Source organism: Cebus imitator, unplaced genomic scaffold, assembly GCF_001604975.1.
Source record: "Cebus imitator isolate Cc_AM_T3 unplaced genomic scaffold, Cebus_imitator-1.0 Scaffold29, whole genome shotgun sequence".
In the NCBI taxonomy this organism is placed as follows: domain Eukaryota; kingdom Metazoa; phylum Chordata; class Mammalia; order Primates; family Cebidae; genus Cebus; species Cebus imitator.
In genome coordinates, this window is record NW_016107344.1 from 11,101,241 (window position 1) to 11,125,317 (window position 24,077).

General features: G+C 38.1%; 1 protein-coding gene across 1 annotated transcript in view; it reads left to right on the forward strand.

Annotated features, from left to right (window-relative positions):
- Positions 1-24,077, forward strand: part of LMO7 (LIM domain 7) — a 232,038-nt gene that overhangs the window by 88,158 nt on the left and 119,803 nt on the right. The window contains 1 exon segment of the mRNA XM_037736810.1: positions 9,494-9,563. Within this exon segment, the coding sequence (XP_037592738.1) occupies positions 9,494-9,563 (70 nt within the window).

Consider the following 24,077-nt stretch of genomic DNA (forward strand, 5'->3'; position numbering starts at 1 on the left):
TTTAGTAGAGACGGGGTTTCACCGTGTTGACCAGGATGGTCTCAATCTCTTGACCTCGTGATCCACCCGCCTCGGCCTCCCAAAGTGCTGGGATTACAGGCGTGAGCCACTGTGCCCCGCCAGTAGTGTTCTTTAATCTGTCTTCTATCTTCTGTATTTCTTGGTGTTCATGTGGACTGCCTTATATATATTTTAAAAATATATGACAGTGCAAGACTCCATCTCAAAAAAAAAAATACATAAAAGATGTGTCACTTCATCACTGTCCATGATCTTGTTTTACCCTGGGTTCTAGCAGAATTACTCTTCTTCTCTAAGCATACTTGGTTGAGACATAAACAGCTGATGATATCGGTAATTTCCCAGTTACTCATCTTATGATGGCAATCTTGGAAATATTCAAATGAAAACACTCTTTTTTTCTCTGATGAAGAGAGAAGATTTGCTTGATGATTGTCTGATTGGGTGTGTCACTGGTTAGTCAGTCCATACCTCCCATCCCTGAAATGATCCCAGGTCTCTGCCACAGTCAGCCACACATCAGAAGTTTATGCCTTTTCGAACACATGGCTCACATTAAGAACACTGTCACCAGGTCTTCTTTTCCCTTTCTTGCACCTTGGAAAGACCAGGAGCAAGATGTTCACCCCTATTGGTATGAGGGATCCTGTTTCTATTTGTATTAGCCGTGCGACCACAACTATCTGCCTAAGAATACCGTAATATTTTATTAAAGATATATAACATACATTCAGTTATATATAGATATATATATTTTACAAGTACTACTGTTTACTGTGGGGCACTCAGATGATCATTTTAAGGCATTGGGTAAGATAGAGAACGTTGTCGCTTGTCATTCCTGCCAAGAAAGCTCTATCTTTTTGCTGGAGTTGGAGATCTCCACCCACACATAGAGTGCTGGTGATAAGGATAGGTCCCTGGGGCTTCTGCGCAGTGCTCCATGGGAAGCCCTGAGGCTTTCAAGTAGTGGGAAAGGCCTTTTTCCTTAGAGGTGTTTCTGGTTTTGAATTTCCTAAGGACAGTTGCTTACATACAGCACTGCAGCATGCCATCACTATTTATTGACCCTGATCTGTTTTTATAGCCTTTTGAAATTTTGTGAAAACTGTTTTTCTTTACTATCAAGTAATATAAGCTTTGAAGTTTCCATGTTACATGACTGTCCAGCAATAGGCAAACAATGGTGCAAGGGTTCAACTTCATAAAAATGATTGTAAAAATATTAGTGTGCTTTCTCTCCGTGGCAGTGTTTTACAGCTGAGATCTGCATGCCTTCTTTTTAAGCATCATGGTTCATTTCACCTGTGATGTAATAGCTATACCTAGCAAAAACATGATTTTTTTTTCAAAGAAAGAGTATATCAAGTTAAAAGTCAGCTTGGCAAACAACAACTTAAAAATTCACTTCAGTTGCAATAGACACACTCTAAAGACTCATTTCAAGTTTTGCAGAAGTATTTTTTAATATTGTGGCCTCAAAGTTGAGGGTTGAAATCATGGAGAGAGACTGATATATCACTCTCACTTACCTGAAGGATCGAGAGGAATTTCATAACGTTACTTCATAGTTAGATAGTACAGGAAGTCAGATTCCTTTTGCTTTCTGTTGTTTTTGTTTTGAAGACTTTTTAATAGAACAGTTTTGGGTTCACAGAAAAACTGAGGGGAAGGTACAGAAAGATCCCATGTTCTCCATGCCTCCACATATACACAGCCATCCCCACCAGAGGGGTATATTGGTTACCATTGGTGGACCTATCTTGACACAGCATCATCACCTAGAGTCCATGGTTTACATTAGGGTTCATTCTTGGTGTTGTATGGGCTGTGGTTTTGGATAAATGTATAATGACATGCACCCATCATAGTATCACAGAATTGTTTCACTGCTGTAGAAATCCTCTGCGCTACTCCCGTTCATCCCTCCTTTACTTCTAACCCCTGGCAACCACTGATCTTTACTGTCTTTATGGTTTTGACTTTTCCAGAATGTCACATACACGGAATCATACAGGGCATAGCCTTTTCAGGTTGGCTCCTTTCACTGAATCATATGTACTTTCTTCCATGTCTTTTTATGGTTTGATAGCTCATTTCTCTTTAGTACTGAATAACATTCCACAGTCTGGATGTTCCAGAGTTTGTTTATTCATTCATCAAATGAAGGCCTTATTGGTTGCTTCCCAGTTTTGGCAATTATGAATAAAATTGCTATAAACATCCATGATGTAGTTTGGCCCTGTGTCCCATGCAAATCTCATGTCAAATTGTAATTCCCAGTGTTGAGGGGAGGGACCTGGTGGAAGGTGATTAGATCATGGGGGCAGATTTCCCCCATACTGTTTTCTTGATAGTGAGTTCTCACAAGACCTGATGGTTTAAAAGTGTGTGGCACTTCCGTCTTCTCTTGCTGTCTCTCCTCTGCAATGGTAGGACGGGCTTGCTTCCCCTTTGCCTCCCACTATGGTTGTAAGTTTCCTGAGGCCTCTCAGTCATGCTTCCTGTTAAGCCTGAGGAATTGTGAGTTAATTAAACCTCTTTTCTTTATAGATTATCTAGTCTCAGGTAGTTCTTTATAGCAGCATGAGAACAGACTAATACAATGTGCAAGCTTTTGTGTAAATGTAAATTTTTAGCTCCTTTTGGTAAATATCAAGGAACATGATTGTTGGACCATATGATAAGAGTATGTTTAGTTGTGTAAGAAACTGCCAAACTTGATTGCAAAATGTCTGTACCATTTTGCATTTCTACCAGCAGAGAATGGGAGTTCTCGTTCCACATCCCTGTGAGCATTTGATGTTGTCCGGGTTCTGAATTTTGACCATTCTAGTAAATGTGTAGTGGTATCTTGTTGTTTTAATTTGCATGTACCTGATGATGTATCAGTGTGGAGCATTTTTCATGTGCTTATTTGTCACATCTTCATGTCTTCCTCAGTGAGGTGTCTGTTAGCGTCTTTGGCCCATTTTTAAATCAGATTTTCTTATTAAATCAGATTTTTAATCATTTTAAATTAGATTTTCTCATTGTTGACTTTTTAAGACTTCCTTGTATGTTTTAGATAAGAGTCCTTTTTCAGATTAGTCTTTAACAAATATTTTCTCTCAGTCTGTGGCTTGTCTTTTTATTCCTTTGACATGTCTTTTACAAAGCAGATATTTTTAATTTTAATGATGTCCACTGTATCAATTATTTCTTTTATGAATTGTGCTTTTGGTGTCATAGCTAACAAGTCGTTGTCAAACCTAAAGTCTCTAGACTTCCTCGTATGTTTTGTTCTTGTAGTTTTAATAGTTTTTGGTTTTATATTTAGGTCTGTGATCCACTTTGAGATAATTGTTGTGAAGGGTGTAAGGTCTGTGTCTAAATGCCCTTTGCTTTTGTGGTGATATTGAGAAATTTTCTACTACTCAGTGAAACACATTAGTACTATAATTATTGAGAATCTCAGAATAAGAGGTATCTGCCCTGAGACTTCTCATGGTTTACTAGACTCAATTCAGAATGCTTCAAGCAGAACAGTAAGGCCATAAAACTAAGTTCCATCATAAGAAAGTGGTGACTATAAATTACTTTGGTACTGATATTGCTGTTCCATACACTTTCCCATTTTAACATTTACTGTTAACTTTTACTGTGTTTTGTAGGTAATTCAGCAGTATTCAAAATTACTACCATATAAATTCTAGAAATTAAACTTACATGAATTTTACTAGCAATCTTTGAAAATATTAAAATATTAATTTCAAATTTTAGTAAGGCGTTTACGTAATTAAGCTAACCAGTCCAAGTTAATGTATCTGATAGCTTACTTTTTTGATCAACACTAGCAATAAGAGAATATCAAAGTTTGGCTTGTCTGGCAAACAACAAAAAAATACTAGAGAAGAGTGTTTTTGTTAAAAGCAAAAAACATTTCTAGCATTTGAAAGCAGAGGTAAAATATTTAAAAATTTCTTTATAAAGAAGATAGAGATTTTGAATCATTTGCTTCATATTTCACAGAAACATTTCTGCATTAAAAACGGGGCAGTGGATTTTAGTAAATATCTGTAAAGTACCTGTGACATGCCAGGTGTTTTGCTAAGTGCTAGGCAATGCTGTTTGTGGGGAGCAGGTCATCTGCGCCTCTAGCAGCTGGACTGTCTGATTGCTCTGCTGCCGATCCCAGCATAGTGCCATATTTAGTACACATTAAAATGCTTAAGGAGCAGAATTTGTGTTTAGAGGAAAAGGAAGCAAATGCATTAACACCATATAGTGGATAAAACAAAAATCCTATGTGAAATAGGCACAAAGACCAATAGAACAGAATAGAGAATGCAGAAATAAAGCCAAATACTTACAGCCAACTGCTGCTCTTCCACAAAGCAAACAAAAACATAAAGTAGGGAAGGGACACACTATTCAACAAATGGTGCTGGGATAATTGGTAAGCCACATGTAGAAGAATGAAACTGGATGCTCATCTTTCACCTTATACAAAAATCAACTCAAGATGGATCAGAGACTCAAACCTAAGACCTGAGACCATAAAGATTCTAGAAGATAACATTGAAAAAACCCTTCTAGACATTGGCTTAGGCAAAGACATTGTGACCAAAAACCCAAAAGCAAATCCAACAAAAACAAAGATAAATAGATGGGACTTAATTAAACTAAAAAGCTTCTGCACAGCAAAAGAAACAATCAGCAGAGTAAACAGACAACCCACAGAATGGAAGAAAATCTTCACAATGCGTACATCTGACAAAGGACTAATATCCAGAATCTTCAAGGAACTCAAACAAATCAGCAAGAGAAAATACAAACAATCCCATCAAAAAGTGGGCTAAGGACATGAATAGACAATTCTCAAAAGAAGATATACAAATGGTCAACAAGCATATGGAAAAATGCTCAACATCACTAATAATCAGGGAAACACAAATCAAAACCACAATGCAGTAGCACCGCACTCCTACAAAAATGACCATAATAAAAAAATTAAAAAAAAAAAAAGTTGTTGGTGTGGATGCAGCATAAAGGGAACAGTTTTACACTGCTAATGGGAATGTAAACTAGTACAGCCACTATGGAAAACAGCGTGGAGATTCTTAAAGAACTAAAGGTAGATCTACCATTACTAGATATCTAACCAGAGGAAAATAAGTCATTATACGAAAAAGATACTTGCACACCCATGTTTATAGAAGCACAATTTGCAGTTGCAAAAATATGGAGCTAGCCCAAATGCTCATCAATCAGTGATTGGATAAAGAAGATATGGTGTAAATATATATGTCATGGACTACCACTGAACCATAAAAAGGAACAAAATAATGGCATTTGCAGCAACCTGGATGGGATGGGAGACCATTATTCTAAGTGAGGTAACTCAGGAATGGAAAACCAAACATCATATGTTCTCAGCATAAGTGGGAGCTAAGCTATGAGGATGCAAAAGCATAAGAATAATGTATTGGACTTTGGGGACTCGGGGGGAAGAGTACGGGGTAGTGAGGGATGAAGGACTGCATACTGGGTACAGTGTCCAGTCCTCAAGTGATGGGTGCACCTATATCTCAGAAATCACTACCAAAGAACTTATTCATGTAATGAAACACCATCTGTTCCCCAAAAATCTACTGAAACAAATAAAACATTAAAAAAGCAGAAATCATTGCTCTTTAATTGGTGAACAAAATGTAATATCTTTATTATATCTTTAAAAAATGTAGTTATTAATAGAAGTTTGATAATAGGAGATATTTAGAAAATGCATATGAAAAAGATATTAGAAATATGTGTGTGTGAATGACAATAATTCACAGGTTAAAAAGTTCATTCAGTGTATTAATATGTTATTCAAAGTCATCTTTCTTGTTCATTTTGAAAATCTTTGGAAATAGGAACTCAAAAAGTGTCCATAAATTTTGTACCTCAGCTGAAAATCTTTCTGATAAAGGGAAAAATGAAATTTGGCATTTAAAACTAGTTTCTGGACACTAATAGAAACAGAGCATCAAATTCTAGTTCTCACTAAAGCTTTTGTAACTGAGCCAGACATTATTATATAGAGCTTTATGTACAGTTTTCTGAATTTCCTCTCTGAGTTATATTTAAAGTCGGGTTATATTTACTGACAAGGCTTTTGAACAGAGCCAACTCTCTAGTATCTGTCATCATGCAACTTCTTTGAAGGGAACGGACAATATGTTTGAGGCTGAAGGAGGGGAGTGAGAAGAAAAGGAAGGAGGCGACTTGAGAGATACCTTTTTTTGGGGTGCTGCTATATCACGATACCATAAATTAGGCAGTTTATAAACAATAGACATTTATTTATCACAGTTCTGGAGGCTGGAAAGTCTAAGATCAAGGCACTGGCATATGTGGCATATAGTGAGGACCTGCTTCCTTCGTAGACAGACTTCTCACTGTAACCTCATGTGGTGGAAGGGGCAAGGCAGCTTTCAGGAGCCTCTTTTATAAGGGACCGAATCCGATTCATGAGGGTTCTACCCTCATGACGTAATCATGTCCCAGGGGCTCCCCCTCCTAATACTGTTATTTTCAGGGTTAGGATTTCAAGGTATGAGTTTTGGGAAGAATGTAAACATTCTGATCCTAGCAAGGGGTGAGCTGAGGGAGGAGAGAAGTTGCTGGCTTTACCTGTGAATGCTCTGCCTTGGGAGGTGTCAAATTACTATGTGCTTTCTTCTGGTTTTAATCCTATCAGAAGAGCAAGCCTCTGATGCACTAACCAAGCACAGAACCAGGCTCAGGCTCTGGTCTTAAGGAAAGGCTTGGAGGAAGACAGAGATAATTCTACTTAGGGCTAGAGAGCTGGAACAAGGGGAAACAAACAGATAAAATGGCTCCTTGACTGATTCTAGATCCTACTACATAGAGGTATCTGGAAGGTTATTATGTTACCTGAATCTTGAATAGAGTCAGTTACCTGAAGCCAGTGTTACCTTAGGAATTCCATATGTGTGATTGAAGAATGCTTTTTATGCAAAGAAGTTCTACTTGTAGAAAAGAGTATTTCCATAGACGGCATTTGTTTTTGATTTGACATAAGATTATGCCCCTATTTCTCTAGGCACACAAATTTCACAGAGGTTTAGATTTTGTAAGACTCACTGTTTTTCTCCTTAGAAGAAATATTCTAAAAGGTTTTCCTTTAATTGTATATGAAAATAACTTCTGATGATTCATAATTTAATTGGATGTTCAGTATTTGCCAAGACTACCTGTGTCTTCTCTCCAGCTTATAATGTTTAGAATAGATGACCATTGTAACTACTAACAAAATAATACAGGATTTTCCTCCAATGACTCAACTTTTTAGAGGCTAGTTTGTGTGTTATTCAGAGTGTTGTTTTTTCCTCATGGTTATTTCCGTGTTTGCATATGTACTTGAAGGTGTAGGGTAGAAAAGGAATGCTAATCCATGTGTGTATGTTGCTTCTAAGTAATAGCTTTGGAACCTTCTGATGAGGTAGGAGTTAATTAACTCATTACTGGGAGACGTCATTTATCTTTTCTATTTCTTTTAGCTGTATCTTCTACTTTCCTTGGCTGACTGAATTGAGAGTAGTTGATATTATTAATTCTAATTCCAGAAGCTGTATTTTTAAAAACGTACTTTCTCTTACAAAACCTGTAACATAAAAATGATACGTGATATAAACAGGTAAACCGAATGACCTGGTCAAAGTCACCAGTGACTCAAATAGGTGGAGCAGAAATTTATGACACTCTTCCTCCAGCCAGACTTTCCTGACATTTTTTATGTTGCCCCAGCTCATAATGGCCTCCAATTTATGTCATTTAAAGATTAAACTTCAAAATACAAGTTACTCTAGGAAAGTCAGTGCCAAGGTAGTGGTCACAAACTGCAAATAATTTCTTGATTTATACTTGCCAGAATTATGTTTCCATTCAGTAATACTGCAGTTATTAGTTCTTCTATGCATTGCAAGAATGCCACCAGTAATGGAAATATAGAAATACCTTGTTCATAGGGAACAACTAGAAGAATTAATTAGGAATTATTATTTCTGATAAACTTACTGAATTCTTTCCTGCCTCCTCAGCTAGTGATTAAGAAAAAAAATCATGTGGACATGAGGGAGAATGCTTTCCTTTCTACTTGTCTTTCTGTGTACAAATCAGAAATTAGGAGTCAGGGAATAATTGTTCTATCAAGAGGATGGTATTAACTATATTGTCAAATGATCTTTGTGTGTAGAAACCATGAAAACAGAAAAACATCTTTTGTTCACCAAACTAAGTCTTCATAAGCCACTGTTTTGTAATTATGAATCCTGCCGAACAACATTCTGTAGGTTATTACATCAAGAGTTTTGTCTTTTTTATTTTTAGCACACCCAAGTGTATATATAAGTCTTTGGAATGTTGAAGGAGTGACATTCCACAGGCTTCAGATTTTCTTTTTTTCTGCTGCCCATTGTGCCGAGGAGACAAGTAAATTCAGAATGTTTAATGATTTCTCCTTTATTTCTGGAGCTCTGTTACAGAATAAAAAATTGTTTCTTGTGGATGGGTTTTTGAATAGGAAAATCAGTTTCAAGGTAGTGTTCTCTGACAGTGATTAATGATTAATTAACCAAGCTAACATTAATAGAAAAGCATTTTTAGAGCATTAAATTTCTACATGACCTGGCACAGTGTTACTTATCAACAATAAAAAAAGAATTCATAATAATCTAGATTTAGAAGCAAAACTGTACTCAAGTTTCAGTTGTCAAAGCCAAGTTTCTTTTTTATAGAGTACGGAGACATATATATCTTTGCAGTATCTTTCATTTTAATTTAAACTTGTTCTGTTCAATCTAAAGTACTAGACTCCGAGGTAACTTAGTTAATTTGGGGTGTTCTGGTACATTTAATTTAATGTTCGCCCAGTCATTCTGCTATGGTAATAAAGCAATCAATTATGGGTTTCAATGAATTACCAAAAAGTTAGTTGACTATTTGTATGAGTCCACCTTACCTTTTTAATGTGGCAAAATAATATGGTTTTGAAGCTACCTTTAAAAATGATCAGTTTGAGAAAAAAAATCAGTAAAAACTATTAGTAGAAAATAGTATTCTTTGGGTGAAGTGAACAAAGTTATGATGAAGAGATTCTTAAACTGGCAATTGAAACATAAGCAAATATTACCTTTCTTTAATAAATGTGAAACTAACTCTTTGAAGGATGGCTTTGGACATAGAAGTAGGCCTGTGTCCACACACAGAGATTATAGAATAGCGAGGACCACTCACCGTTGTGTGTGGTGCTTTTCTTTGTCTCTCAACTTGATTTCTTGGTTATTTGCTTTCTGATGGGCTGTTGGTTCTGTGTAACACATTTGGGGGAGGGAGTAGTGATATATGTTATTTTTGAGAATGCTAAAAAAATCATTAAACTGATATTGGCATCTTGTAATTGCATATGTTATTTATTTACTTTCAGTTTGATTAATAAGCTTAAGCCTGGCGTCATTAAGAAGATCAATAGACTGTCTACACCAATAGCAGGACTGGTAAGTAGTAAATTTTCTTCACAGCTAAATTTATTTGTCTTTGAAATGTAAAGAGGTGGGCATAGGCAGGTTTTTGTATCTGTAATTACCGTTGAAAGTAGGTTATAGTCTTTATGTTCAAGCAAAGTGTGGTGATGTCCTCCTTGTATCTGTAGTTCCTTTCTCTGTTTCCCTATTGCCTGGAGGCTTTTATTTTTTAATTGTTTATTTTGATTTTTGTGCCATCAGGCTTCATATGTTTCCTTTCTTGGCTTATTTCTTCCACAAATTACATTTGTTCAGGGTCACCATCTTTTGAAGCTCAGCCCTGTGTGCGCTGTTTGCTGGCTACCGCAGGGGTGCCCCAGACTGTGAGATGTTCACCGGTGGTTATGTTTCTGCCACATGATGCTTTTGCGTTACCCTCAGCCAGTACACGGATCCTAAGTGCATTTGCAAATTAGTCAAGGCCTGCTAGCTCTGTTGCTTTATGTAAAAGGTTTTCCACCAAAGTCCTGTGTGAGGCTGGACAAGTCACTGCCTTCCTCTTTGCCACGGTAATATTACCCATAAAATGGGCGTGATGGTTCTGTAGATTCTTTCTAGCTTTCAAATCAGGAATTTGTGTATGAATTGTACCCCACACTATCCCAAGGTAGCTATTCAGATGGGGTAAGACATTTCAGAGGACAATAATGGTGTGGGGCTCTGTCTGTGGAAATAATTTATGATCAAATACAAATGATGGATAATATTTAAAATGTCAGAAATCCTTAAAAATCAGCAGGATGATAGGAATCAGCTAAATGAACTTCAAAAAACACTGAAGTTTAAGATAGCCAATAATTGGAATGTGAAAACAAGCCTTACTATTTTTAGACTATTCATGCTGTTTATAATACATTCAGGAAACTTCTGTTTGTCCGTTCATGTGTTTACAGATGTTAAAGGCATGAGTATTTAAAGTTAGCAGATTTGCAGAAGTTGTGAAAAATCTCACTAAAATCTGGGTGTTGGTTGCAGAGTGTTTCTCAGAAAATATCTGTCTAGGAGAGAAGGAATGAAAAGTTTTTAATAGTTTTACTTCAAAACATAATACATATAAAGTTCCCAGAGCAGTTGGGCTCAAATATTAATTCCTCCCTTCCTACCAAGTTGCCTCCGTTCTATGTCTATCATGAATAGGCAGCTGACCTAACAATTTTATTGGTTTCAAATTTGGCTAGGTTAAAGAAATTATATGTATATGTGTGTTAGGTTAAAGAAAGTACACACACACACACACACACACACATACACACTCACACACACACACACAATTTTCTACTAGTATAGTGAGTCAGAAGAATTTTATTTAAGGAATAAAATGGAAAAAATTAATACTTGAAGTCTTTTTAGGAGAAAATGTTCAGTTTAATAAAACAAATGAGTTTTATTTAAAAATGACGTAAAATATTTTTATATAATGTACTTTTAATATTAAGTTTCAATAGTGTTGAAAATATTTTTTCAAATGGCTTGAATTAAATAGCTTATTGCTTTAATTTAAAATTGTCATTTCTTGGACCAATTACATGCATTTTAAAGCAAATTAGACTTTGATCTCATACACCCTGCATATTTGGAATGCTCGAATTGTAGTGGTTTGTTGTTGGCCAGTGGAAGTTATATTCAGTTTTCTGATTGTATGATTACATGAAAGCACAAATGTGTTTTATTTTTAAATTCAGAGATCTCTCCAACTATTCCTATTTCAAGCATCAGAAATTCTATCTAGTTGGGATTTTATCTTTAGAAATTGAAGTGAACTGTATTTCCGGTATATTAAATCGGAATATTTTTTGAATACAGGACACGGAGCATTTTCGATTGGCTGCGGGAGCATAAAAGTGACCACAGCTGCAGAACTGGGCTAAGCCCAATTGGTTTGAAGTTGTTATCATGCCTCATTTGACTCCTTCTGATGCCTTTTGTCAGGATGGTTATATTAAAACTTTTCAAAGCCTTAATTCCAAGTATGAATTAGGGCTCCAGCAGGTGCCTGGGAGGGTCGTTATGAGGACTACAAGGATAATATACAGATAGTCTGACATGCAGATAGTCAGTGAATTTTTTTTTTAACAAATAATTGAGTGCCTACTAGGTTGAAGATTTTTCTAGTTTATAGGTATGTATCAGAGGAACAAAGATAGTCACAAACCGTGACCTCATAGAGTTTAAATTTTAGTGAAGGAGGGGAGACCAGGCAAATAAATTAGCAAACAAGCAAGAAAGCACCACATAATAAGTGTGCCACAGAGCATTACAGTGGACTGTGACATTTGTTGCATGCCTATGAGCAGTTGTAGTGGGACTATGAAGACTGACCTCTAAAAATTCCTTCAGAAGGAGGATGTTAGAAACCTTAGCTGACACTTACAGAAAAAAATGAATAACCCGAGCCAGACTTGTCATACTAATCATTTTTGTGTTCACAGCATCTGGCACAGTGGCTGATACATAAAGGAGATCCAAGATTTATTAAAGAAATGAACAAGATTTCCATTGTGAAAAATAATAGACTCTAGAATTGGGTCTTTGATGGGATAGCGCTATAGGCTGAATTGTGTCCCTCTCCCCCCAAATAAAAATACTGAAGTCCTAAACCCCAGTACCTTAGAATGTGACCTTATTTGGGAATAGAGTTGTTGGAGATGATATAACTAGTTAAAAGGAGCTCATACTGGGGTAAGGAGGGCCCCTAATCTAATATGACTCATATCCTTATAAAAAAAATGGCCTGTGAAAACACAGACACACAGGAAGAATGCCATGTATTGGAGGGATGCTTCTATAAGCCAGAGAACACCTAAGATTGCTGGAAAACTGTAGATTTCATAGGGAGCGTGGCTTTCGCTAACACCTTGATTTTTGACTTCTGGCATCCAGAACTGTAAGACAGAATATCTTTGTTGTTTTAAGCCACCTTGTTTCTGGTATTTTGTGTCAAAAGCAAAAAAGTAGCAAATACAGCTCTAGGAAATTAATACAGATAGGTACATGTTTTAGTTAATACTTGATATTAAAAAGAAACCAACTTTTTGCTTTGAAATAAATATAAATTCATAGGAAATTGCAAAAAACAGTACAAAAATGTCCTCTGTACCCTTCACCCAGTTTTCCACATTTATAGCACAGTTTCTTTGGTGTCTCTTAGTTAAGATTCCCAAAGAGGAATCTGAATGGGTTAGGCTGGTTTTTCTGTGAAGGCTACTGATATCACAGGTCATTGGCTAGCCTGTGGATGAGTTCCGTAAGAAGACAGTCACCCTGGCCGAATGAGCTATGTCAGGAGTGCTGATTTTCTTTGACTCATTCAGTTCAGGTTGAGGTGGGTTCTGTGAAGGAACTTTGTGTAAGGTCGATACACCAAGGCAATTCAAATATAGTAAAAATTTCTGTGTAAATGTTTAAGCTGAGTAGTTATGGTGTTCCACACCCCACCTTCCATTACTCCTTTCTTACACCCCTTGCTATAGCTATGTTCTTCATCCAAGTTACCTCAGCTACCATGTGTATTTAGGTTTGGTGTCAAGGCAACAGATTTACCTTTTGCATATGGACCTGTGGGAAACACATGGAAGACATCCCTTGAGCAATGGCAATACAGAGAGACATGTTTAGATGATTTAGAAATATACTGAATGCTTTTCTTGAAACATTCATGTAATTATTTATCTTTGGGAGGAGAGCAAACATGTTTTCCTAGATTTTTTCTTGTACAGATAGGACTTTTTCACTTGGCTGAGTTTAATTTTATAAAGAAATACATGTTCTCTAGCTCTTCTTTCTGTTATTGAAAAAGCCACGTTTTTTTTTAAATTATACTTTTAAGTTCTGGGATACATGTGCAGATCTTGCAGGATTCTTACATATGTATACTCATGCCATGGTGGTTTGCTGCCTCCATCCCCCCATCACTTACATTAGGTATTTCTCCTAATGTTATCCCTCCCCAATATCCCCACCCCCTGCTATCCCTCCCCTGGCCCCCCAACCCCCCAACAGACCCCAATGTGTGACGTTCCCCTCCCTGTGTCCATGTGTTCTCATTGTTCAACACCCACCTATGAGTAAGAACATGCGGTGTTTGGTTTTCTGTTCCTGTGTCAGTTTGCTGAGATAATGATGGTTTCCAGATTCATCCATGTTCCTGCAAAGGATATGAACTCATCCTTTTTAATGGCTGCATGATATTCCATGGTGCATATTTTCTTTATCCAGTCTATCATTGATGGGCATTTGGGTTGGTTCCAAGTCTTTGCTATCATAAACAGTGCTGCAGTGAACATACATGTACATGTGTCTTTATAATAGAATGATTTATAATCATTTGGATATATACCCAGTAATGGGATTGCTGGGTCAAATGGTATTTCTACTTCTAGATCCTTGAGGAATCGCCACACTGTCTTCCACAATGGTTGTATTAATTTACACTCCTACCAACAGTGTAAAAGTGTTCCTATTTCTCCACATCCTCTCCAGCATCTGTTGTCTCTAGATTTTTTAATGATCACCATTTTCACTGGCATGTGATGGTATCTCAATGTGGTTTTGATTTGCATTTCTCTGATAAGCAGTGATGATGAACATTTTTTCATATGTTTCTTGGCCACATAAATGTCTTCTTTTAAAAAGTGCCTGTTCATATCCTTTGCTCACTTTTTGGTGGGGTTGTTTTTTTCTTGTAAATTTGGTTTCGTTCTTTGCAGATTCTGGATATTGGTCTTTTGTCAGATGGGTAGATTGCAAAATTTTTCCCCATTCTGTTGGTTACCAGTTCACTCTAATGGTAGTTTCTTTTACTGTGCAGAAGCTCTTAAGTTTAATTAGATCCCATTTGTCTATTTTGTCTTTTGTTGCCAGTGCTTTTGGTGTTTTATTTATGAAGTCCTTGCCTATAGCTCTGTCCTGAATGGTATTGCCTAGGTTTTCTTCTAGGGTTTTTATGGTGTTAGGTCTTATGTTTAAATCATTAATCCACCTGGAGTTAATTTTAGTGTAAGGTGTCAGGAAGGGGTCCAGTTTCTGCTTTCTGCACATGGCTAGCCAGTTTTCCCAACACCACTTATTTAACAGGGAATCCTTTCCCCATTGCTTGTTTTTGTCAGGTTTATCAAAGATCAGATGGTTGTAGATGTGTGGCATTACTTCTGAGGACTCTGTTCTTTTCCACTGGTTTATATCTCTATTTTGGTACTGGTACCATGCTGTTTTGATTATTGTAGCCTTGTAGTGTAGTTTGAAGTCAGGTAGAGTGATGCCTCCAGCTTTGTTTTTGTGCTTGGGATTGTCTTGGTTATGTGGACTGTTTTTGGTTCTCTATGAAGTTAAAGGTGTTGTTTTTCCAGTTCTGTGAAGAAGGTCAGTGGTAGCTTGATGGGGACAGCATTGAATCTATAAATTACTTTGGGCAGTATGGCCATTTTAACAATATTGATTCTTCCTAACCATGAGCATGGAATGTTTTTCCATCTGTTTATGTCCTGTTTATTTCCTTGAGCAGTGGTTTGTATTTCTCCTTGAAGAGATCCTTCATGTCCTTTGTTAGTTGTATTCCTAGGTATTTTATTCTCTTTACAGCAGTTGTGAATGGGAGTTCACTCATGATTTGGCCCTCTGTTTGCCTGTTATTGGTGTATAGGAATGCTTGTGATTTTCGCACATTGATTTTGTATCAATGTGCAAACTCCTGAAAGTTTCCTGAAGTTGCTTATCAGCTTATGGAGATTTTGGGCTGAGATGATGGGATCTTCTAAATACACAATCATGTCGTCTGCAAATAGGGACAATTTGACTTCTTCCTTTTCTAATTGAATACCCTTTATTTCTTTTTCTTGCCTGATTGCTCTGGCTAGAACTTCCAATACTGTGTTGAATAGGAGTGGTGAGAGAGGGTATCCTTGTCTGGTGCCAGATTTCAAAGGGAATGCTTCCAGTTTTTGCCCATTCAGTATGATATTAGCTGTGGGTTTGTAATAAATAACTTTTATTATTTTGAGATATGTTCCATTGATACCTCATTTATTGAGAGTTTTTAGCATAAAGGGCTGTTGAATTTTGTCAAAGGCCTTCTCTGCATCTATTGAGATAATCATGTGGTTTTTGTCTTTGGTTTTGTTTATGTGGTGGATTACATTTATAGATTTGTGTATGTTGGACCAGCCTTGCATCCTTGGGATGAAGCCTACTTGATCGTGATGGATAAGCTTTTTGATGTGCTGTTGCATTCAGTTTGCCAGTATTTTATTGAAGATTTTACATTGATGTTCATCATAGATATTGGCCTGAAATTTTCTTTTTTAGTTTTGTCTTTTCCAGGTTTCGGTAACAGGATGATGTTGGTCTCATGACATGAGTTAGGGAGGATTCCCTCTTTTTATGTTGTTTGGAATAATTTCAGAAGGAATGGTACCAGTTCCTCGTTGTATGTCTGGTAGAATTCGGCTGTGAACCCATTTTGTCCTGAACTTTTTTTGATTGGTAGGCTATTAATTGCTGCCTCAACTTTAGACCTTGTTATTGGTTTATTCAGGGATTCAACTTCTTCCTGGTTTAGTCTTGGGATGGTGTAAGTATCCAGGAATTTATCCATTTCTTCTAGATTTACTGGTTTATGTGTGTAGAGTTGTTTGTAGTATTCTCTGATTTTAGTTTGCATTTCTGTGGAATCAGTGGTGATATCCCCGTTATAATTTTTATTGCATTTATTCAGTTCTTCTCTCTTTTCTTTTTTATTAATCTGGCTAGTGGTCTGTTTTGTTGATCTTTTCAAAAATCCAGCTCCTGGATTTATTGATTTTTTAGAAGGGTTTTTTATATCTCTATCTCCTTCAGTTCTGCTCTGATCTTAGTTATTTCTTGTCTTCTGCTAGTTTTTGGATTTGTTTGATCTTGCTGTTCTTGTTCTTTTAATTGTGACAATAGGGTGTCAATTTTAGATCTTTCCTCACTTCTCATGTGGGCATTTAGTGCTATAAATTTCCCTCTAGACACAGCTTTAAATGTGTCCCAGATATTTTGGTATGTTGTGTCTTCGTTCTCATTGGTTTTGAAGAAGATCTTTATTTCATTATTTATCCAGTAGTCATTCAGGAGCAGGAGTCAGTTTCCATGTAATTGTGTGGTTTTGAGTGAGGTTTTTAATCCTGAGTTCTAATTTGATTGCACTGTGGTCTGAGAGACTGTTTGTTATGATTTCCGTTCTTTTGCATTTGCTGAGGAGCAATTTACTTCCAATTATATGGTCCATATTAGAATAAGTGTGATGTGGTGCTGAGAAGAATGTATATTCTGTGGATTTGGGATGGAGAGTTCTGTAGATGTCTATTAGGTCTGCTTGGTCCAGATCTGAGTTCAAGTCCTAGATATCCTTTTCTGTCTTGTTAATCTGTCTAATATTGACAGTGGAGTGTAAAGTCTCCCACTATTACTGTGTGGGAGTCTAAGTCTCTTTTTAGGTTGTTAAGAACTTGCTTTATGTACCTGGGGGCTCCTGTATTGGGGGCATATATGTTTAGCATAGTTAGCTCTTCTTGTTGCATTGATTCCTTTATCATTATGTAATGCCCTTCGTTGTCTCTTTTGATTTTTGATGGTTTAAAATCTGTTTTATCAGGGACTAGGATTACAGCCCCTGCTTTTTTTTTTTGCTCTCCATTTGCTTGGTAAATCTTCCATCCCTTTATTTTGAGTCTATGTGTGTCTTTGCACCTGAGATGGGTCTCCTGGATACAGCAAACCAATGAGTCTTGACTTTTTATCCAATTTGCCAGTCTGTGTCTTTTGAATGGGGCATTTAGCACATTTACATTTAAGGTTCATATTGTTGTGTGTGAATTTGTTCCTGCCATTTTGATACTAGCTGGTTGTTTTCTTGTTAGTTGACGTAGTTTCTTCATTGTGTTGATGGTCTTTACCATTTGGTATGTTTTTGCAATGGCTGGTACTGGTTATTCCTTTCCATGTTTAGTGCTTCCTTCAGGAGCTCTTATAAGGCAGACCTGGTGGTGATGAAGTCTCTCAGCAGTTGCTTGTCTGAAAAGGATTTTAGTTCTCCTTTACTTATGAAGCTTCGTTTGGCTGGATATGAAATTCTGGGTTGAAAGTTCTTATCTTTAAGGATGTTGCATATTGGTCCTCACTCTCTTCTGGCTTGTAGGGTTTCTGCTGAGAGATCCGCTGTGAGTCTGATGGGCTTCCCTTTGTGGGTAGCACAACCTTTCTGTCTGGCTGCCCTTAGCATTTTTTCCTTCAGTTCAACCCTGGTGAATCTGACAATTATGGGTTTGTGGTTGCTCTTCTTGAGTAATATCATTGTGGTGTTCTCCCTATTTCCTGGACTTGAGTATTGGCCTGGCTTGCTAGGTTAGGGAAGTTCTGGATAATATCCTGTATAGTGTTTTCCAGCTTGAATTCAATCTCCCTGTCACATTCAGGTACACTGATCAAATGTAGATTAGGTCTTTTCACATAATCCCATATTTCTTGGAAGCTTTGTTCATTTCTTTTCACTCTTTTTCTCTAATCTTGCCTTCTTGTTTTATTTCATTGAGTTGATTGTCAATATATGATATCCTTTCTTCTGCTTGATTGATTGGGCTATGAAACTTGTGTATGCTTCACAAAGTTCTCGTGCTGAGTTTTTCAGCTCCATGAAGTTGTTTATGTTCTTCTCTAAGCTGATTATTCTATTTAGCATTTCATATAACCTTTTTTCAAGGTTCTTAGTTTCTTTGCATTGGGTTAGAACATGTTCCTTTAGCTCATAGAAGTTTGTTATTACTCACCTTCTGAAAACTGCTTCTGTCAATTCGCTAAACTCATTCTTCATCCAGTTTTGTTCCCTTGCCGGTGAGGAGTTTTGATTCCTTGGAGGAGGAGAGGTGTTCTGGTTTTTGGTGATTTAATCCTTTTTGTGCTGGTTTCTTCCCGTCTTTGTGGATTTATCTACCTTTGGTCTTTGAAGTAGGTGACTTTCAGATGGGCTCTCTGAGTAGATGTCCTTTCTGTTGATGTTGAAGCTATTTATTTCTGTTTTTCAGTTTTCTTTCTAACAGGCCCCTCTGCTGCAGGGCTGCTAGAGGTCCACTCCAGACCCTGCTTGCCTGGTAATCACCCATGGGGCCTGCAGAACAGCAAGGAAAACTGTCTGTTCCTTCCTCTGGTAGCTTCATACAGAAGGGTACCCACCAGAAGTCAGCCAGTGCTCTCCTGTATGAGGTGTTTCTTTGGATATACGGGGGTCAGGGAGCTGCCTGAGGAGGCAGCCTGTCCCTTATCAGAGCTCACGTGCTGTGCTGGGAGCTCCATTGTTCCTTGCAGAGCTGCTGGGCAGGGATGTTTAAGTATGCGGCAGTAGAACTCACAGCTGTCCCTTTTCCCAGGTGCTCTGTCCTGGGAAGGTGGGGCTTTATTTATAAGTCCCTGATGGGCTGCTGCCTTTTTTTAGAGATGCCATGCCTAGCAAGGAGGGAGTCTAGTCACAGTCTGCCTGAAGAGGCGTTGCTGAGCTGCCATGGGCTCTGCCCAGCTGCTGTATAAACTTCCTTTATATTTTGTTTACACAGTTAAGGTTAGAACTGCCTCAGTAATGGCAGACTGCCTTGGTAATGGTGAATGCCCTTCCCCACACCAAGCTCGACCATCCTGGGTTGAGCTCAAACTGCTGTGCTGGCTGTGAAAATCTTAAGCCGGTGGGTTTCAGTTTGCTGGTCTTTCTGGTGGTGGGACCTCCTGAGCCAGATCAGCTGGCTCCCTGCCTTCAGCCCCCTTTTTTTCAGGGGAATGGGTGGCTCTGTCTCACAGGCGTTCTAGGTGCCAGCTAAAACAGCTGCCCAGATTTGTGCTGGAAACCCGTGGTGCTTGTGGGCCTGGTGGGAATGTAATGTTGTGGTTCAGGGGAGCCCTCGGTTCCCCTGAGAGGACATTTCTCGAGGTTTTTGGTCTATCACTCCCCCAAGAATGGTAGAGAAGACCATGACACAGTGTGCAGTAAATGCCAGACTCAAAAGTGTTTGTAGAAAGTGATTTATTTTGGTAGAGAGAATGAGAGAAAGAAACAGCTAACTTTCGCACTGAGTGAGAGAATCCAGAAAGATGGAACCCAGGAGAGGAAAGCGGCTTCCACACTGAGTGGAAGGGAGTTGAGACAGAGATGGAGTTTTGGATGGGAAGACAGGCTTCCACGACAGTGTGTGGAAGGGGACTCCAGAGGGGAAATCCAGGAGAGAGAAAGATGGCTTCCACGAAGGGAGTGTTCTTGGAAGGGGACCCAAATGTGGAGTCCAAAGGGGTGAGGAAGAAGGGGACTTTTAACCTGGGAGGAACCCCCACCTTCTCTAAGACCCCTGGCCAATGAAAGGAGTTTCTTGGAACTTCTGTTGGAGCGATTGACATTTGACCCTTTCCCGAGCCTGCAAAAATTAAAACAGAAACCGTTAAATTTCCTGGATGGAGAGAGATGGGGTTGGGGCATGCCACTGGGAAGTTTTTGCCCTTAGGGCTATGCCCCCTTGTGGACCCAGAAAGAGAACACATTCACTCAGGAATCTCCTGGTTTGTGGGCTGTATAGACTGTGGGAGAAGTGCAATATCTGAACCAGAGTGCCAGAGTGGCCGGAAAAGTTCCTGATGGCCTCCGTTGGATAGGAGGGGGGGTCCTCTGGCCTGTTGCACTTCCCAGGTGAAGCAGTGCCCCACCCTGCCTCAGTTTGTCCTCCTTGGGCTCCATTCACTGTCCAACCGGTCCCATTGAGATGAACCTGGTGTCTCAGTTGGAAATGCAGAGATCACTTGCCTTCTGCATCAGTCTCACTGGGAACTGCAGCCTGGAGCTGTTCCTATTTGGCCATCTTGGCAGAAGTTCTCAAAAAGCCACTTTTTTTTTTTTTTAAACCTAACCCAAGAGTTTGAGTCTTCCAAAAAATTAGCTGGTGTTAAATGTGGGTATGTTCAAATCCCTGAAAATCAAAACTAAAACTTTGTTTGGGAATTTAAAAAAAACCCAATCTCAAAACTTTGAAAAATAGGTAAGATATCCTAATTATCCTGATGGTAAAACAGCTATTGAACCAGAATAATGTTTACCATCTGATATGTTAGTGTGTACAAAATATAACATGTTTACTAACATTAAGGAAGTAATTAACCCCAAGACCTATAGTCAACCTGGAACCCTAATGATTTATTTGCATTTAGCTAAAGCAAGGTTTCTCAACCTTGGCACTGTTGACATTTTGGCCAGGTAATTCTTTGTTGTGGAGGTCTGTTATGTGCATTGTAGATTGTAAAAATATCTCTTGATATTGCCAGTGACTCCATGGGAAGAAATCATCCCTGACTGAGAACCATGGAGCTAAAGAATCAAGAAATTAAACACTATGCTTTACATAGGCTCTTTGGCTGGCTGACTGTAGATTTGATTATCTACTCATGCTTTCCATTTTGATTTCCCTTTGAAAAGCAAAGATATTCTAGAAAATTTGGTTTGGATGATTCCTTTGAATGTCTGTGTCAGTCAGTGGGCTCAGTGGGAAAATCCTCAGTGTATCCACATTTATGTAAAAAATAGGTGCTGAATTGAGCATCTTTCAGATGACTTTCAGGCGTAGAATGTGTACAGCATGACCATAGAGGCTGGGAAGGTTGTCTCCTCATTCAGGAGTGCTGTGGAATGCAGAAAATGGGCAATGATGCCAGCTAGCTTAAGCTGCTGGATATGTCCATTTCCCTTGCGTTCATAATGGCAAGGGAAGTAAATAAAAGGCGTGTCTATGCATCCTTTCTGACTGCTATTTTCTGGAAGGTTTTTAATAGCTAATGTTTTTGTACCTGTGTGAAATTACTTCTGACTCTTTCATCTTTACTCTCCTACACACTTCCTCTCGCTCTCCCATGGCGAAAAAGCGTGACCTGCTCTATGTGGAGGTCTCTGCTGACACATCGGGTTGTTCCTTTCCAGCAGCAATGGAAAATTCACTTGAGAAATCTGCTACACCATTTAAATATTTCTACCCAATTTTTGTCCTGTACTTTTCTAAAAATCCGTCTCGTGCCATGAACTCTATTTGTCCCATCCCCGCTTGCCGCCTCTTCAGGAGGAGGAGAGGGGAGGTTTATGGGACCCTGGAGCTTGTGAGCCCTTACCAAAGATGAAACCAAGATGTGAGACCTCAAGACAGAGTGCTTTTTTTGGAGGAAAAAGCACACTTCTCTTTTCTCTTCTTTCTCATCTAAGTGGAAATAATATAACAAGTACAAATATAATTACTGTTTTCATTCAGTGGTGGCACTTTTCTGGATAGGAGGCAGGAATATTGTGTGGTTGAAGAGAAAATACTCAAGGGATATTAGAATGTGGCTTGGATGAGTTACGGGAATAAGCAGACAATATGTGCCTTGCTTGAAAGAGTGGTGATACGGAGGGTTGCTGTGTGCTGGGTCAAGCCCCATGTGTGTCTCAGAGGGAGTATCTCTCTAGTGGTAATAAGCAAGATAGACATTTGTGAGTGTGTTTGGATGTTCAAGTGTACAAAACACTGGGGCTGGGTGTGGTCACTCACGCCTGTAATCCCAGCACTCGGGGAGGCCAAGGTGAGAGGACTGCTTGAGCCCAGTAGTTTGAGGCTACAGTGAGCTGTGACTGCATCACTGGACTCCAGCCTGTGTGACAGAGTAAGAGCTCATATTTAAATAAATAGAATAAATTAAAAAAAACAAAACACTGATATAAGCAACAGCATGGGAAGAGATGCGAAGGTGGTATTGTAGAGCTAGTTTAAAATAACTACTTAAAGGTAACATCATTTGTATCTGTTTTCTCTTCTGGAATTATATTGCTGATATTGTAGATTTGTTTGAGGAGAGGATCTACCTAGAAAATTTAAGAAATGCTTCCACTGGGTGAATGCTGTGTGACTCCCTCATCCTTTCCTACTTACTGAAGTCCCCTCCTATAGCATGGGTCTGGCACAACTTCTGCCTCACGTCTGCTTTTGTTTTCTGGTACATTAGATGAATACTGAAGTCTGTATGTTTCTGTAAGTTATGTTCTTCAATTTTTGTTTACTTTTCACGTTTCATTGTATTGGATCAATTTTACATCTATTGCATCAGACTTGGGTTTTTCATTGAGTTAAAAATATTTGATTTTTAACATTTTCATTTCCTAATAGAGACAGTGAATATTAAATGATATCAATAAACCTGCTTAAAACTGCTAAATTGTGGTCTCTTTATTAAAACTACACTGAATAAATATTTTTATTTCAAAGGGAGGGTGAACCACTGTCACAAGTTGTAGTATAATGCCTCAAACACTAACATTTAAACTGTTCTTATTTTACTAGTTTTTCATCAATTTCTTTAAAAGCAAAATGCCAGCAACAAAAACATGGAGTGTTTTTTCTTCTAAATAAACACATAAGAGAGTACAATAATATCACGATTATCCAGTAGTATTGTTATACTTGTGTAAGAATATCTAGCATAAAAGTTAGCTGTTTAATAAAAATAAGGTCAGTTTATACATTGAAAATAATGTTTGCAAAAGGAAACTTCAAGTCAGTGTCCTTGATAAACATCAATGCAAAAATCCTCATTAAAATACTGGCAAATTGAATCCACGATCAAGTAGGCCTTATTGCTGGGATGCAAGGTTGATTCAACATATGCAAATCAATAAATGTAATTCATCACATAAACAGAACTAATGGCAAAAACCACATGATTAACTCAATAGATGCAGAAAAGCCTTTCGATAAAATTCAACACCCCACTCCTTCATGTTATAACTCTGAATATACTATGTTGAGATGGAATATACCTGAAAATAATAAGAGCCATCCATGACAAACCCAGAGATGACATCATACTGAATGGGCGAAAGCTGGAAGCATTGCCCTTGACAATAGGTACAAGACAAGGGTATACTCTCTTAGCACTCCTACTCTGCATCGTTATTGGAAGTCCTGGCCAGAGCAGTCAGGCAAGAGAAATAAGTGGCATTCAGATAGAATGAGAGGAGATCAAACTGTCCCTGTTTGCAAATGACTTGATTCTATAACGAGAAAACTGCCTAGTCTTGGCCCCAAAGCTCCTTAAGCTGTTAAACAACTTCAGCTAAGTTTCAAGACACAAAATCAATATACAAAAATCTAGCAATCCTATCCACTAACTAGATTCATGCCTAGAGCCAAATTAGGAATGCACTCCCATTCACAATTGCCACAAAAAGAATAGAATACCTAGGAATACAGCTAACCAAGGAGGTGAAAGATCTCTACAATAAGAACTACGAAAAACTGCTCAGAGAAATCAGAGGTGACACAAATAAATGGGAAAACATTTTATGTTCATGGATTAGAAGAATCAAAATCATTAAAATGGCCATATTTCCCAAAGCAATTTATAGATTCAATGCTATTCCTATCAAACTACCAATGACATTCTTCACAGAACCAGAAAAAAAAATTTTTTTTAAATTAATATGGA